Source organism: Narcine bancroftii, chromosome 3, assembly GCF_036971445.1.
Source record: "Narcine bancroftii isolate sNarBan1 chromosome 3, sNarBan1.hap1, whole genome shotgun sequence".
Lineage (NCBI taxonomy): Eukaryota > Metazoa > Chordata > Chondrichthyes > Torpediniformes > Narcinidae > Narcine > Narcine bancroftii.
Window position 1 is genome coordinate 284,553,153 of NC_091471.1, and position 16,302 is coordinate 284,569,454.

At 45.6% G+C, this 16,302-nt stretch overlaps 1 protein-coding gene across 10 annotated transcripts in view; it reads right to left on the reverse strand.

The window, feature by feature from the left end:
- rfx2 (regulatory factor X, 2 (influences HLA class II expression)) overlaps window positions 1-14,376 on the reverse strand; it is a 176,787-nt gene extending 162,411 nt beyond the window's left edge. For 4 of the 10 annotated variants that reach the window (XM_069928408.1, XM_069928407.1, XM_069928406.1 and 1 more), the window contains exons 1-3: window positions 13,607-13,851; window positions 13,263-13,403; window positions 11,029-11,177 (exon numbers count right to left, since the gene is read on the reverse strand). In XM_069928408.1, coding sequence (XP_069784509.1) covers window positions 11,029-11,100 — 72 coding nt within the window. In that variant the 5' untranslated portion in view covers window positions 11,101-11,177; window positions 13,263-13,403; window positions 13,607-13,851. The other 6 variants (XM_069928410.1, XM_069928409.1, XM_069928411.1 and 3 more) reach the window with 5 other exon arrangements.
- Between the last annotated feature and the right edge of the window lie 1,926 nt (window positions 14,377-16,302).

Below are 16,302 nucleotides of genomic sequence, written 5' to 3' on the forward strand. Positions count from 1 at the left end.
AATGACATATTTAATATTTGCTATCCATCCTTCACCCATATTCTCTGCAATTTAAAACTATTTTATTTATTTCTCTCCCCATTCTGAAGGAGGGTTTACAACCTGGAACATTCATCTCCATTTTCTCTTTACGTACAAGGGGCTTACAGATCAAGTATGTATGAAACAAAGCTTAATAAACCAGAAGAATAGCACCTCTACTCTTGGTCACAAGATTTGAAAATATAGGATGTTTAAGTAAAAAAGGTTGCAATCATGGTTCAAGGAACAACTTTTTCAAGAAAGCAGCAAATATTAGAACCATCGTATGAGACAATATAGGTTGAATGAATAATCTTTTTTTTTAAAATGGCTAACCTTATTGCTATAGATCAACAGTGGACTAACAATCCAAGGAACATAGAACAGTAAATTTATAGGCAAGCTTCTGAAAGTACAAACAAAAAGTGCAGTGTTCTAGTTATTTCATTACTAACTGGAACACAGTCTTGCAGCCACATTTTACATCTTTTCAGACCAAACACACAAAAAACAAGGTGATACAAATCTGGTTGGGTAGATGGAAACCTCCCCCTGTCCCTTCTTCCTCCTCACCTCTTCTCCCCACTTTTTTTTTCCCTCATACCCTGACAAAGGGCCCAGACCAAAAACTTTAGTTACTTCCTTTCGATGTTGTGTGACCAGCTGAGCCTCTTCATCACATTTATACATGGTGCATGATATAATTTTGTATTTGGTGTAAAGAACAAAGCAGGGAAAGGGCAGTGTTTTGGCTACAATTCAGGTTTTTTTTTTAATTTAGACATCCAGCACGGTAACAGGCTCTTCCAACCCACAAGTCCACGCTGCCCAAATACCTCAATTAACCTACAGCCCCCATAGATTTTAAGGGGTGGGGAGAAACCAGACAAATTCCTCAGACAGTGCTGGATTTGAACCCGGGTCACTGACATTGTAATAGTATTGGACTAACCACTACACTAACTGTGCTGCCCTGGTTAGATTTAGTGTAGTTACAGAAAAAGACAAAAATAGAGGTAAAACTTCTAAATAGTGCAAACGTGTGTTTTGTGAGCCAAGCAAAAGTAAAGTGGGAACTTATTTCGTGGCAGTTTATTGTCATTCACAAAGGAGGTTCAAGGTAAAATGATGAGGCAACCAACCTAGAGTTTTGTTGACTAGGTAAACAAAGCATACCTCAGACATTTTGAAACCAATACTGCAGAATGCCTAGACAAATAGAGAAAGTGAAAAACTAAAATTAAAAGAAAATACAGGAAAGCAACCCAAAAAGTCTGGCAATTAAAGTCAAAAGCAGTTTTGCAGTGTGTGGAGGCAGAGAACATGGACAAGGCTTTTAATTAATAAATAAATACTGGGTTGATGCTGATATGTAGCTAAGTAAAAGTCATTGGGTTGAATAATCATAGCAAAAGAGGTACTTGATAAAGAGGTCTTTCGGTGGAAGTAAATCACCGGGCCGAAATATATTCCAGACTGTTGCCAAAAGGCAGGAAACAGGAGAGGATCTGGCATTGTTTTCCAATATTCCCTGTCAATAGAAATGATGCCAGAAAAATTATCAACATTCATGAATCGCCGGACGCGGTGGCACGCCCCTGTAATCCGGCTACTCGGAGGCTGAGGCTGTCGGATCGCTTGATATCAGGAGTTCCAGACTGCTGCGGCCCGTGTTGACCGGGTGTCCCTGACTCGGTTAGGCATCGATATGGTGCTGGCTACATGTCATCACCAACTTGTATAAAGAGGGCCAGCTTAAGCCAGAAAAAAAACCCTGTTCCAACGAGACTGACGGTGTCCGCAGATAGAGGTGCAGCGCTACCTGCTCAATACAGTGAGACTCGGTCTCTTTAAAAAAAATAAAAAATAAAAAAATTTATAAAAATTGATGAATCTGTTTAAAAGGGCAGAAACATAATTACAGGTTAGTTAAACTTCAGTAATGGACAGATTTTGGAATCATTATGAAGGACAGTAGAACACTTTGTTAAGAAAGATGCCAATTAATAAATGACCAGCAGTATAGGATGCATTTGTTGTGGAAAAATCATGGGCAGAGATTTAACTTGATTGACATAGCTGTCAGTAAAGGGCATGAATATAAATGAAGTGGTAGAAGGAATAAAGGGGAGGTGAGGAAAACATTTTTTATTGCAGAGTGGTCGTGGTCTAGTGCACCAGAAAATAGTGACAGAGGAAAAAACGAAGGGATTGCCTGCAGTAAAAGAGAAAATGATAAAATGATTGAGAAATGATGACAATGAAGACTTGTTGATCTCTATGATCTGCCTGAGGGTAATGAAAATTTAAAAAAGGCAACAAATAAAAACATGGGAAGTGTGGAGAAAAGAAAAACAATGCTGAAACTGGAAGATGCACATTGCCGAAGCAACACACCACACAACAAAAATCTACATTTTAAAGAGAAAGTGTGGCAAGTTCCAGCACAGTGACCCAGATGTTAGTGCTGTGGCTACAGATCTGCAATGACTAAAGTCTGATTCCGATCTCCAGTGCTGATTGTGGCATCTTCACATTGTTTTGCATCCATGTGGGTTTCTTTTAGGTTCTCTCTTCCTTTCAAGTAAGCCAAAAAATGTGGACAGTTCATTTCTTTTGGAAATGAGAAAACATAGGTTAAGGAGAAACAGATGTTGGGGGCAGAGAATAGGGTCTGCTTTAAGAGCCAGCAGAGATTCTATGAGCCAAGATGTCAACAAAATAGGAGGTCAGAGTGCAGCTATAGAGAACAAAAAGGTTCCAGGCTCCAAAACAAAACTGAAGAGTTGGTTACGTATAATGTGAACTAGACAGTATATACCCAAAATCTTTATCCAAGTTACCAGAAAGGAGTTTTAAAGGGCATCTGATTTTTACAATTTACACAAGAAAGTTGTTGATATCTGGAACTACTGTCATATGCTATGCTCAAGACATATATATTTAGACAGGCACAAAAAAAGGTTACCATCGACATGGTGAGCCAAAAGGGCCACTTCTCTGCTGAACAATTCTGATGATCTGTGGACATGGAGGCTGGTGCAGTGGGAGGTGATAGCATAGAAGCAGAGAGGAATGAAAAGTCTAAGAAAACAAGCGAACCATTTGAAAAACAAACACAAAAACTGCAAAAGCTGGAATCTTGAGCAAACAATGAGCTCCCCGGAGAGACTTGGCAGGGCTGGCAGCAACAATGGGTAGGAATGGTCAGTCAATGTCTTGAGCCGGAACCCTTTATCGAGACTAAAGAGGGGTAACATACAAATATGAAGGGAGAAAGAATCTGAAGAGAGACTGAGAGGTTGTCACATACTTACCTTTGTTGGGAGTGGTTCCGGCCACCGCTGACGATTTAAGCGTGGGAGTAATAGCGCACGTGCACAGATGTGTCTTTCTTTCTTTGGCTTGGATTCGCAGATGAAGATTTATGGAGGGGTATGTCCACATCTGCTGCAGGCTCGTTGGTGACTGACAAGTCCGATGCGGGACAGGCAGGCACATTTGCAAGGGAAAATTGGTTGGTTGGGGTTGGGTGTTGGGTTTTTCCTCCTTTGTCTTTTGTCAGTGAGGTGGACTCTGCGGTTTTCTTCAAAGGAGGTTGCTGCCCGCCGAACTGTGAGGCGCCAAGATGCACGGTTGGAGGCGAGATCAGCCCACTGGCGGTGGTAAATGTGGCAGGCACCAAGAGATTTATTTAAGCAGTCCTTGTACCTCTTCTTTGGTGCACCTCTGTCTCGGTGGCCAGTGGAGAGCTCGCCATAGAACATGATCTTGGGAAAGCGATGGTCCTCCATTCTGGAGATGTGACCCCACCCAGTGCAGTTGGGTCTTCAGCAGCGTGGATTCGATACTTGCGGACTCTGCCAGCTCGAGTACTTTGATGTTATTGATGAAGTCATTCCAATGAATGTTGAGGATGGAGCGGAGACAGCACTGATGGAAGCGTTCTAGGAGCTGTAGGCGATGCCGGTAGAGGACCCATGATTCGGAGCCGAACAGGAGCGTGGGTATGACAACGGCTCTGTACACGCTGATCTTTGTGTGTTTCTTCAGGTGGTTATTTTTCCAGACTCTTGTGTCGTCTTCCAAAGGCGCTATTTGCCTTGGCGAGTCTGTTGTCTATCTCTTTGTTGATCCTTGAATCAGATGAAATGGTGCAGCCGAAGTAGGTAAACTGGTTGATCGTTTTGAGTTCAGTGTGCCCGATGGAGATGTGGGGGGGCTGGTGGTCATGGTGGGGAGCTGGCTGATGGAGGACCTCAGTTTTCTTCAGGCTGACTTCCAGGCCAAACATTTTGGCAGTTTCCGCAAAACATGATGTCATGCGCTGGAGAGCTGGCTCTGAATAGGCAACTAAAGTGGCATCGTCTGCAAAGAGTAGTTCACGGATAAGTTGCTCTTGTGTCTTGGTGTGAGCTTGCCGGCGCCTCAGATTGAAGAGACTGCCATCTGTGCGGTACCGGATGTAAACAGCGTCTTCATTGTTGAGGTCTTTCATGGCTTGTTTCAGCATCATGCTGAAGAAGATTGAAAAGAGGGTTGGTGCGAGGACGCAGCCTTGCTTCACGCCTTTGTCAATGGAGAAGGGTTCGGAGAGATCATTGCTGTATCTGACCCGACCTTGTTGGTTTTCGTGCACTTGGATAACCATGTTGAGTAACTTGGGGGAGCATCCGAGGCGCTCTAGTATTTGCCAAAGCCCTTTCCTGCTCATCATCAGTATATGGATGATGAATCTCAGGGGCAGGATGAGGAGTATGAGTGTGTCAGGATCACCCATGTGGCAGTGAGCCAATGAGAAGGGCAAAGGAGTTTAGCTGGGCAGTGTTTGGGGAGTTGAAAAATGCAATGTTGTGTCTTGTAAATAATTAAAGAAAGTCGACTTCATGGTTGAAAGAAACAAGTGTTTGTAAGCTGTGGTGAATTAGTGCTATTACAAGGTTATAAATGTAGGGGATTGAATGAAGGTGGAAGGTAGAGAAACAGGTAGAGGAAGAGACCACTGGGAAGAAAGAGAAAGTTAACAGGAAAGAGGAAAAGAAAATAACAAGAGGTGGAAACCACAGAACCAGATGGGGGTGGTATCTACCTAAAGGTAGAAAAAATTGTTAATGTCACTAGACTATCCAGGAGGAACATGATGTGATGTTCCTCAAGTTTATGTTTAACTTCATGCTTACAATAGTTCAAAGCTCAAATTCAGAGTATATACATGACATCACTTACAACCTTGATATTCTTTCTCCTGCAGGCCAGGCAGAATTTTTACTTATCAGTAACTGTAAACTGTACTAAAGAAGGATATGTATTCAAAAAAGAGAAACAAACTGATTGTGAGATACAGAAAAATTAAATATTTGTGCATGTATCTCTGTTTCTGTTCTCCATGTAAATATAAAGCACTCTAGAAATGTCCAAGGAGGTTCAGTAGGGGTAACATTTGATGGTGAATGTCATGACCACATTAAATTTAACCTTTAAGATCATGAAGTTCAAAAAAAAACTTGCACCAAGGACACCTCTATTAGTTTCAGTGCTCTGCATCAATGTACATTCAGAAATCAAACCCAGTTCAATATGGGCCAAAAAAAGTGAAGCAACATTGGCAGAAGAACTTCACAAGCCCGTAGAGTTAGACAAAGAGACAGCGGAGGAACATCAGTCTCGCCTCGCTGTTGATGCTTCCAGACATGCAAGGAGCAGGCAAAAGGAAACAGAAGCAATATGCCCGTCTCAATGCTCAGGCCCCAAATAAGGAGCAGGTAGCAGGAAACAGAAAAAAAAAATATTTACACAGAATTACCATGAAGCTTTTTGGGTATTTTGTTTCGACCATCTAGTCTACAACTGAGTGTTTTATTTCCTGGGCAATACTAAGCATCTTGCTAGTTCAGTAATAAATAATATGCAAAGCAAGAGTCCTGAAATGAGTCTCTGATTGAGATTGTTGATTAGTAGGAGTCTGATGATGGAGGGATAGCAACTGTTCCTAAGCTTGGTGGTACGAGTCCTGTTGCACTTTTTACTTTCCTGAGAGGGAGAGGACAGACATATCGGCATAGAAATGATTGGAGGAGTTGAAATGGTTGGCTACAGAAAGTTCAAGCTTGGACCCATAAATATAGCAAAGCAGTAACCCACTCTGCGTTTGGTCTCACCTACATGGGGCGAGGTCACACCAAGCACACCAAATGCAGTTAATCAAGTTGGATGAGTGGGAGAGTGTAGTACCAGAGAGCACAGCCTCAGAATAAAATGACCTCCTTTTAGAACAGATATGAACTGAAGTTTCTTCAGCCAGAGAGTGGTGAATCTGTGGAATTCATTGCCACAGACAGCTGTAGAAGCCAAGTCGTTGGATATATTTAAAGCATTGATTTGTAAGGGAGATGGCAAGAGCGTTGAGAGGAAAAACATTTCATCTATGATATGAACAACAAAGCAGACTCAATGAGCCAAATGACCCAATTCTTTTCCTATGTCCCATGATGGAAGATCATTTTGTGGCCCTGGATGATGGTAAGGGGGAATGAGATGAAGGAGGAGATGTTGGCTCAAGTTTTGCACTTTCTGCAATTACAGAAGGGAGTGCTTAAGGGTGAGAAGAGCGAGTTGGGAGGAAAGAGTGGACCAGGAATGACTGATCCCTGCGACAAGTGAATAGGGGTGGGATGGGGAAGATGTGTTGCATGGAGGGATCACACCGAAGATGACACGTGTTTGAAGGACAAATATGCTGTCTGGTGGAGTGGAAAACAAGGGCCAAAGAAACTGTCCTTCAGTTCAGAAGCAATGGTGTGAAGGGATGCCACCATGTTGCATCTTCCACTCATCCATCTTTCAATTTTCACATATCCATCACTGACTCTTTCCTTTCTTAAATTTTTTTCCATTCCATTGCACATATTGATTTCAAGCTGTGAATCCGTCTTGACTGCACCTCTTCCTACAATACTTTCTGAAAAGTCTCCATTCCATTTGTTGTTTCTCTGGCTCTGTCCTACTTGCTCTGAATACTGCTATTTCTGCTACCTTCCGTGTAATCCATCATCAGGCATGTTCCCCTCCCTGATCAAGGGGACCAATACTCCAGCCCCTTCTTTACCAATCACCAACATCTTGCACACAGCAACTTTCGATGCCACAATACCCATTTTTCTCTCTTCTCCATGATCCAGTGAGCCAATTAGTGCTTGCACTTCTTCCACCGCAGTATAATATATTTAGTGCTCACAATCCGGCTTCCTCTACATGCAGGTTGGGTGATGGCTTGGTAACACGCCTCCTCCAACTGTGTATGGAGACAAATCTGCCCGCTGGGGGTCTAGTGCAGTGCACAAAATCAGGCAGATGCCCAAATAAGGTGGAATTGGGGTGGGGGAAAGGGAAAGTTTACACAAAAGTGCTCCCACTCTCTTACCCTCACCTTCTTATTCAGGCATCCACCTGACTTGCAGCACTCCTGAAGAAAGTTGAAGGCCCAAAATATCAACTGCCTTTTACTTTCCATCGATGCTGCATGGCCTGCTGAGTTTCTCCAGCACTATTCTTGTAAACGTGATCTATTCACCTGTCACTTCAGTTCTGCATTGCATTCCCACTCCAACTATCTGCAATAGGTCATTTACATGAAATTTTAATACTGTTTTTGCTTCTTAGATGCTACCTGACTAAATATTTTCAATTTCAACTGTTTTTCTCCTCCTTTTTATTTGAAAGCATTGTTATTCTTTAAATACCTTTCAATTCACAATTTGTAAACAGTCGCTTATTCCAATGGTAACACAAATTAAGGGGCAGAGGTTTAGAGGTAACATGAGGGGGAACTTCTTTACTCAGAGAGTGGTAGCTGTGTGGAATCATCTTCCGGGAGAAATAGTGGCGGCGGAGTCAATTGTATTATTTAAGAAAAGGTTGGACAGGTATATGGATGAGAAGAAGATGGAGGGTTATGGGCATTGTGCAGGGAGGTGGGACTAGAAAGGGGTGTTTGGTTCGGTGCGGACTAGAAGGGCCTAATGGCCTGTTTCCGTGCTGTAATTGTTATGTTAAATTGCAAGGAGACCTGGTTTTCTACATCTGCATGAAATAGCATGCCTTCTCCTCACAAAACTCTGGATCCTTGCCTTCACTATAAAAATGCTATATTAAGATTTATGAAGGAAAAACAAAACAACCAACAATCAACATCTGAGCAAACATGACAAAGGCATGAAGATGCAGAAAGCTGAAGATGCCGAAAGCTGAAGATGCCAAGCTGCACAAACAGCTCAGAAATGAGCTCAGATCATTTCTTAATTGAAGGTTCACACAGAGGTTAAGCATTAGAACATTATAGCACATAAACAGGCCCTTCAGCTTATCTAGTCCTTGCCAAACTATTTATTCAGTGTAGCTCTCCCAACCACATATCTGTCCAAACCTGCAACTACCACCTCTGCTGGCAGCTCATTCCACGTTCTAACCACTCTCTGAGTGAAGAAGCTCCCCCAAAGTTCCCTTTAAACATTTCACCTTTCACCCTCAACCTCGAATTCTTGTCTCACCCACCCTTAATGGAAAAAGCCTTTCATTAACCCCATCAATATTTCTCAATTCCTCTATCAAACCTTCTCTCTTCTTCCACATTTCAGGGAAGTCCTAACCTAGTCAACCTTTCCCTATAACTCATCTCCTCAAATCCTGGCAACATCCTTGTAAATCTTCTCTGCACTCTTTCAATCTTATTGATATCTTTCCTATAGTTAGGTGAGTAAAACTGCACAAATTACTCCAAATTTGACCTCACCAATGCCTTACTCAATTTCAACATAACATTCCAACTCCTGCAATCGATACTTTGATTTATGAAGGCCATCTTGCCAAAAGCTCTCTTCACAATCCTATGACATCACTTTCAAAGAATTATTGATCTCCATTCCTACCATTTATTGTGCAAATCCTACCCAGGTCTGTCCTCCCAAAGTAGATGAAAGTGATGAATTCAGAAACGCAAGATAAGTGTTGTTGCTGGCGGGCAGATTTGGAGAATGCAAAGGTCAATGGCTTGTGGTCCGTGTAGACTGTAAAAGGTCACCCCTCCAAAGAGCAGCGAAAATGGCAGACGGTGTGGTAAAGGGCTAGCAGTTCTGTCAAACGCGCTATACTTCAGTTCAGGGGGTCGCAGGTGGCGTCTGAAGAAGGCAAGGGGTCTCCAGGCATTGTCCATGAACTGTTCCAGGACACTGCCTACCGCTGTGTTAGACGCATTGACTTGAGGGCTGTGGATACGTCCATGCGTGGATGAACCAGCATGGATGTGTTAGCCAAGGCCTCCTTGGTCTTTTCGAAAGCGGCCTGTGCACTTGAGTTCCTTCGTGGAGCCCGACATTAAAGCAAAGAGAGGACACATGATATTGGCAGCTGCAGGGATGAACCGGTTGTAAAAATTCACCATGCCTATGAATTCTTGCAGTCCCTTTAGAGTCATAGCCTGGCAAACTGCCATATAGCCTTCACCTTGTAGGCACCACCAGATTAATGGTGAGCACGAACTCAGCAAGTTGATCGAAAAGCTGGTGAAGATGTGAGATATGCTCCTCACAGGATATCACCCAGGTAGATAAAAAGGAAAGACAAGTCTCTGCCAATCGCATTGATGTGCTGGAAGGTCTGGGCTGTGTTTTGCAAGCCAAATGGCATGCAAAGAAACTCAAAAAGACCAAAAGGGGTGATGATAGCGGTCTCCTGGACGTCCTCCAGGTGAATCGGCATCTGGTGGTATCCCCGTATCAGGTTGAACTTAGAGAAAAGTGTGCGCCATGGAGGTTTGTTGCAAAATTCTGAATGTGAGGAATCGGGTTGTGGTCTGGCTTCATCGCATCGTTGAGGTGTCTGTAGTCTCTACAGGGTCTCCAGCTGCCGTTGGACTTGGGCACCAAGTGAAGGGGTGAGGCCCATGGGCTATCAGAATGGCAGACAATACCGAATTCTTTTCCATGTGTATATACTCTTCCTCGGTAAGGTTGAGTTTGTCAGGAGCAAAACGATGGGCTCGAGAATGCACTGGCAGGCCTGTGTCGCAACGTGGTGCTGAACGCCATGCTTCGGCATGACGGTTGTGAACTGGGGACACAGGATGGAGCGGCTGTATGGAGTCTCCATGGAGGCGAGCTGGCTGGCCAGCTCATTCGACATGCCAAGCGGTGCCAACTGGAGTCTCTGCGTGGACTAGTCATCTATCCTGGCGGTGTACCAGTAGAGAGGGAGCACACAGGAAATCTGTGCCTAACAGAGGCTTCTCCACGGAAGCCAGATTATTGAATGACCAATTGAAAGTGGTCTCTCCAAAATGCACAGGAATGTGCCTCTTGCCAAAAGTTTTAAAAAGTATTGTTGACTGCACACAGGGTGGGGCAGTGAGGTCAAGGGACACAGGGGGCAATAACACTCATCTCTGCCCCGTGTCCACGAGGAACCTGCGGCCCAAGATCCTATCCCAGTTGTGGAGTAGGCTGTTCAGTCAGCCAGCCAGCACAGCCATTGACAGCACAGCTGGCCCTGTCGTTTCTTTACACCCCCCCACCCCCCACCCCCACCCCCACCCCCAATGCTGATGATCAAGCCAAAATGATGCTTCTGACCTTTCGGTTCTCAGGCGGGGAGGTTTCTGCTCACTTGGTGGACTGGCCTTGGCTGTTGCCCTGGGCAGCGGCCACGTAATGCGATTGACTGTGACTATGGGCTCACGCTTGCAGCGGTAGAGAGAGTCTGCCTGTACCACAAAACTATGTGGGTCAGTAAAATCTGCGCTGGGCCAATAGGAGCCTAATGTCTTTGAGCATTTGCTCGAGGAATGCCTGCTCGAACACGAGGCAGAGCTTGTGTCCTTCTGCCAGGGTAAGCATCTTGTCCACAAGGGGGGGAAAGAGTCTTGTCCCCTAGGTCATCTCAGTGAAGCAGCCTGGCGGCCTTTTCACGTTGGGATAGCCCGCAAGTGCTAATGAGGTTTTAGAGCCATGTATTTACCTTCCTCTGGCAGCGCCTGGATGTGGTCATTGACCCGTGAAGCGGCTTCTTGGTCAAGCGAGCTGATGACATAGAAGTATTTTGTCCAATCAGAGGTTATCTGTTTGATCTAGAACTGGGCCGCCGCTTGACTGAACCAAGTGCAGGGCCTGTTGGACCAGAAAATCGGCAGCTTTAACACAATGGCACCTACAGCTGCAGGGTCCATTATGCTGATTTGGTGACTCGTCGGGGTCACCAGTGTAGCGTGTTGTTCACGAGCATAGCGAAAAGACTGAGACAGCAGGCTGAGAGCTCATTTAGCACAACTGATTTACTTTGAAGTTCGCTCTGCAACTTCAGGCCATCCTCAGCCTATCCCTCGCGTTCTGGAACTTGCATCCCACTGACATAAGCACCTACATGCTCTTCCAATCTGCATGGGAAGAGAAGGACCCGTGATACCATCTTTGCCGCGGCTGGCCTGCTGACCATGCGTGACAAGCGGGGCCAGTTTGCCACTACAATCCAAAGAAAACACCATTAGCTTTTATCAAAATATTCTTCAGGGCCTCCATTTTTCCAATGCTGACAAAAGCTTTTTAAATGTCCTCTGTACCATCTGAAATTACACATTTCCTGTGAGCATGGTGATGAACTAAAGCAGTCCTCAGCCTTTGGTCCTAGTAGCATAGCATACAGTTCTTACACAACCTCGCTATTGATATTTCAATATCTCCACTCAAAAGAAAACATCCAAAGATAAGAAATAGGTGCAGAAGTCAGCCATCTGGCCCATCGAGCTTGTTCGCCCATTCAATAAGATCATGGCTGATCTGGCTGTGCATTCCTCTCCACCTGTGTGCCTTTTCATCATAGCCCTCAATTCCCCTAATGTGCAAAAATCCAAGAAACTAAATTTAAATATAGTTAATGAGGCAGCCTTAATTCCCTGGGCAGAGAATTCCACAGATACACTATTCCGGGAAAAGCAGTTCCTCCTTGTCTCCATCCTAAATCTATTCCCTGAATCCTGCCTCTAATGTATCCTTTCCATAATTTTACATGTTTCTTTAAATTCTCCTCTCATTATGCTAAATTCCAGCGAGTATGGTCCCAGGGAATCCAGTCTCTCCTCACAGGCTAACACCATCATCTCCAATATAAACATGGTGAACCTCCTCTACCCTATCTCTAAAGCCACTACATCCTTTCTCAAATCAGGAAACTAGAACTGCATCCAGCACTTCAGGTACAACCTCCCCAAAACCTTGCAGCAGAACCTCCTTGCTCTTAAATTGAATCCCTCTCGCAAGGAAGACCAACATTCCTTCTGCCTTCTTGACTACCTGCAAACCAACATTAGAAAATGCTGCACAAGCATCCACTCTGCTCAAAAGTACCCTGCAGTCTTTCACATTTTAAATAGTATTGTAGTATGAAGTTTGTATGTTCTCAGCATGATCTCCATGGTTTCCTCCAGGTGCTCCAGTTTCCTCCCACCCTCCAAAAACATGTGTGGCTTGAAGGTCAATTGGTGTATTTGGCCTGTGGGCTGGAAGGGCCTGTTTTTCTTTCTGAAGTGGGTGACTTCACCTTGACTGACACTGTACTTCATCTGCCAAACCCTTGGCTATACACTAACCTATCTATACCTCTGCAGATTCTGCTCAAAAAAATTTCAGGCATGTTACATTCTAAATGTAGCATTACGTGACAAATAATAGAACTTTTACTTCCCTCTGTGCAATTTGCTTTTCCACCTAATTTACTGTCGTCAGCAAACTTGGATACAATCAGTCCCCTTTCAAATCATTAGTGTACATAACAAACAGTTACAGGCCTAGCACCACCCCTGCACACTCTGCTCACCAGAAAACCACCCATTTTCCTCAATGTATTGCCTTCAATTGGTTAATCAGTCCTCTACCCAAAACCACAACTCTGTGCATCCTTATCATATGAAAGTCTTTGATGCAGCAGCTTATCGAACACCTTCTGGAAATCCAAGTATGTAAATGGTTACCTGTTCCCCTCTATCCACTGCACTTGTTATGTTCTCAGACTTTCAGGTTCATCTTTCTCCACAGCACCTTGCAGTGGCACTCCTCCCTAACCCTCTCTCTCGTGTCTCTGGATATGGTTCCAAGTGTTATTTTACTGCCCAATGTATATTGGGCCATGTGGCCTAAATCTTTCCTGCTACCATATGGCCAATATCTTTATCATTGCAAACTTCTTTGGCATGTTCTTACATCGTTCAGCTAGTTCTCGGCCACAGAAGCGATTCGATCCCTGCAGAGTCGGGCCAGAAGTTGGTGGCACAGCACAGTAGCTGTGACTGTGGACGCTGGAGGACGGAGCAACGCATAAAGTGCTGTCGGGTCGAGTCGCACCTGTGGAGGAGAAGGAGGAGAATTCTGATGCCCTGGTTGAGGGTGTCGACCCGAAACGTCGCCTGTCCCCTCCGCCGCCGAGCCGGCTGTGTTATGGAAGTAGTTGAGCCTCCAGGTTCTGATGCAATCAACACGGAGGCAGATCAGGGCAGGCACACCCCCACCCTTCTCCTCCCCTATCCTATCTCCCCGTTGTTACACACCATCCTTGAGCTCCGACCCGCAGCTGAGTCAGCCCGCGGCTGAGTCAGGCCTACAGCCGGACCGACGAGCCCCCAACCAGAATAACCCGCCATTTTACAGCGGACGCGGTAAACATAGAGCGGGGCGGCACATGGCTCCCGAGGGACCGCGCAGACCGCCGCCATCCCCCCGGTCCGCCCGCCCCGCCCAAGCGGAGGCGCCCACTCCGGGATGCGGCTGCGGCCCGATTCCGACAGCGCGACGGTCCTCACCTTGCTCCGGGCCCGAGCTGTTGATGGGTAACAGTCTCCACGGCTACCGTGACTATGGCGTTTATTCTCAAGGCAACAGTTGCTACCGATCTCTGTTCGCGTCATCGACTGCACGATGTTACCACCCAACGTCTACTGTCATTGGCCGAACGTCATGCCCTCCGCGCGGATGCCTGCGTTTCATTGGTCTATCGAACGATCGGTCAAATCACGGTCGGGCAGCTTCCGGTAACAAAGGCGGTTTTTCCCATAACGTTGATTTCCTGAGGTAATCGTCATTGTCCTAGCAACGGATTTCTATTGGCCAATGAGGTTGTCGCTTGTCTGCGCAGGTTCAGCAGAGACGGGTCTTTGGGGCTGGGTCTCAGCTGCTTCATCCGTTTCCTTTCCGACACGAAGTCTGGGGTGATCGAGGGCAGAGTTGCTTCATGCCGATCATTCCCGGGGAGACTGTCGGCACCTCGTCGAGGTGGTGTGGCTGGGCGGAGCGAGCGGAAGGTTGATGGAGGGAGGAGAGGGAGGGGGAGTGGGAGGGGGGAGAGGGAGGGAGGGAGGGGGAGGGGAGGGGGGAGAGGGAGGGAGGGAGGGGGAGGGGAGGGGGGAGAGGGAGGGAGGGAGGGGGAGGGGAGGGGGGAGAGGGAGGGAGGGGGAGAGGGAGGGAGGGGGAGAGGGAGGGAGGGGGAGAGGGAGGGAGGGGGAGGGGAGGGGAGGGGGGGAGAGGGAGGGAGGGAGGGGGGGAGAGGGAGGGAGGGAGGGGGGGAGAGGGAGGGGGGGAGAGGGAGGGAGGGAGGGAGGGGGAGGGGGGAGAGGGAGGGAGGGGGAGGGGGGAGAGGGTGGGGGGAGGGGAGGGGGGAGGGGAGGGGGGAAGGGGAGGGGGGAGGGGAGGGGGGAAGGGGAGGGGGGAGGGGAGGGAGGGAGGAGGGGGGGGAGGGAGGAGGGAGGGGGGGGTGGTTGTAGAGGGGGGTTGGGGAACAGAGGAGCATTGGGGGATGTAGAGGGGCATTGGAACATGGTGATGGAGGGGAAGGAGGTGGGAGAGAGTTCGAGAATAGAATATTAGAATTAGTATTCTAATACTGAATAGAATTCAGTATTCTAATGAATTAATGGCAGTAGAGGGAAAGCTATCCTTTCTGATTTCTGGAATGGAAAACCTCCTCCTGGGAGCAGATGTGGTGGAGATGGGAATGGAGAGAAAGAAATAGAATCTTCACAGGAAACAGAGTGTGGAGAAGTGCAGTTGAGTTGTCTGTGGGAGTTGATGTTTGTCTTCCAAGATGGAGACATTGACATTGAGAAAGAGTGTTGGCAGAGATGGACCACGTGAATTTGAGGTCAGGTAAAAGTTGGATAAAGATGAGCTCATCGTTGGTGCAGGAGGCAGCAAAAATTTAGTCGTTGATGTACCAGAGGAAGAGTTGAGAAGCCTTGCCTATGCAGGCTTGTAGCTTATATCCAATGAAAAGACGGGCATGGCTGGGACTGATGAGAGTACCCATGACTGCACTTTTGACTTGGAGAAAGTGGAATGAGGCAAAGGAGAAGTTGTTGGGAGTGAGAATAAGTTCTGCCATGTGGAGGAGTCTGTAATTGAGAAAGAAGATGTGAGCCTCAAGGCTTTCATGGGGGAATGGAAGGGCATAGGGACATGGTGTTAAGTACCAGACAGCAACAATAGAAATTAACTCAAACAGTGTTGTATTTAAAATAATATTTTTAATTATAAATTAACAATGATGTAAACACTTTATCTAATTTATTTACACTTAGCTAAACTGAACATATCTAACTTAACCCCCCTCCCCCCCCAACTATGCGTGAATATGATGGTGTGTAATTTGAAAATACAACAATGGTATATAGAAATGAATAAATGTATTCCATTAGAAAAAATAACATATAGTTTAAGAAATAATATTGAAATATTCGAACAAGTATGGGAGCCTTACATTAAATACAATAGCGAAAACCTACCGGGAACAAACATTACCTAAGTTGATGGAAGGAGAAGAAAAGAAAAGAATGGACTCAGTAGAATTTCTGGTGTATTTTTCTTGAATGACAACATTGTCTGACTGAATTAATGCAACCTAGATTGTATACCTAAAATGGATGAGAGGGGGGGGTGGCTTGGGAGGAGGGGGGGGGGGGGAGAAAAAGTCACTGTAAATGTGTGAAAAAGAAAAAGTGTATATCATGGCTATTGTGATTTATGGTGTGAAAAATAAAAATTTTTAAAAAAAAATAAAAAAATAATAAAAAAAAATAATAATATGATGGTGTGTGTGGAATACCTCAAACCACCACAGCACAAGGGACAATTCTCAAAAGGCAGTTCAAAGTTCAGTTTCAGAAATTCAGTGATGACATGTAGGCTTGAAATTGATGTGACATGTGGGCCTTGGGTGGATGAGACACACAGGCTTTAGATTAAATTATCAGTT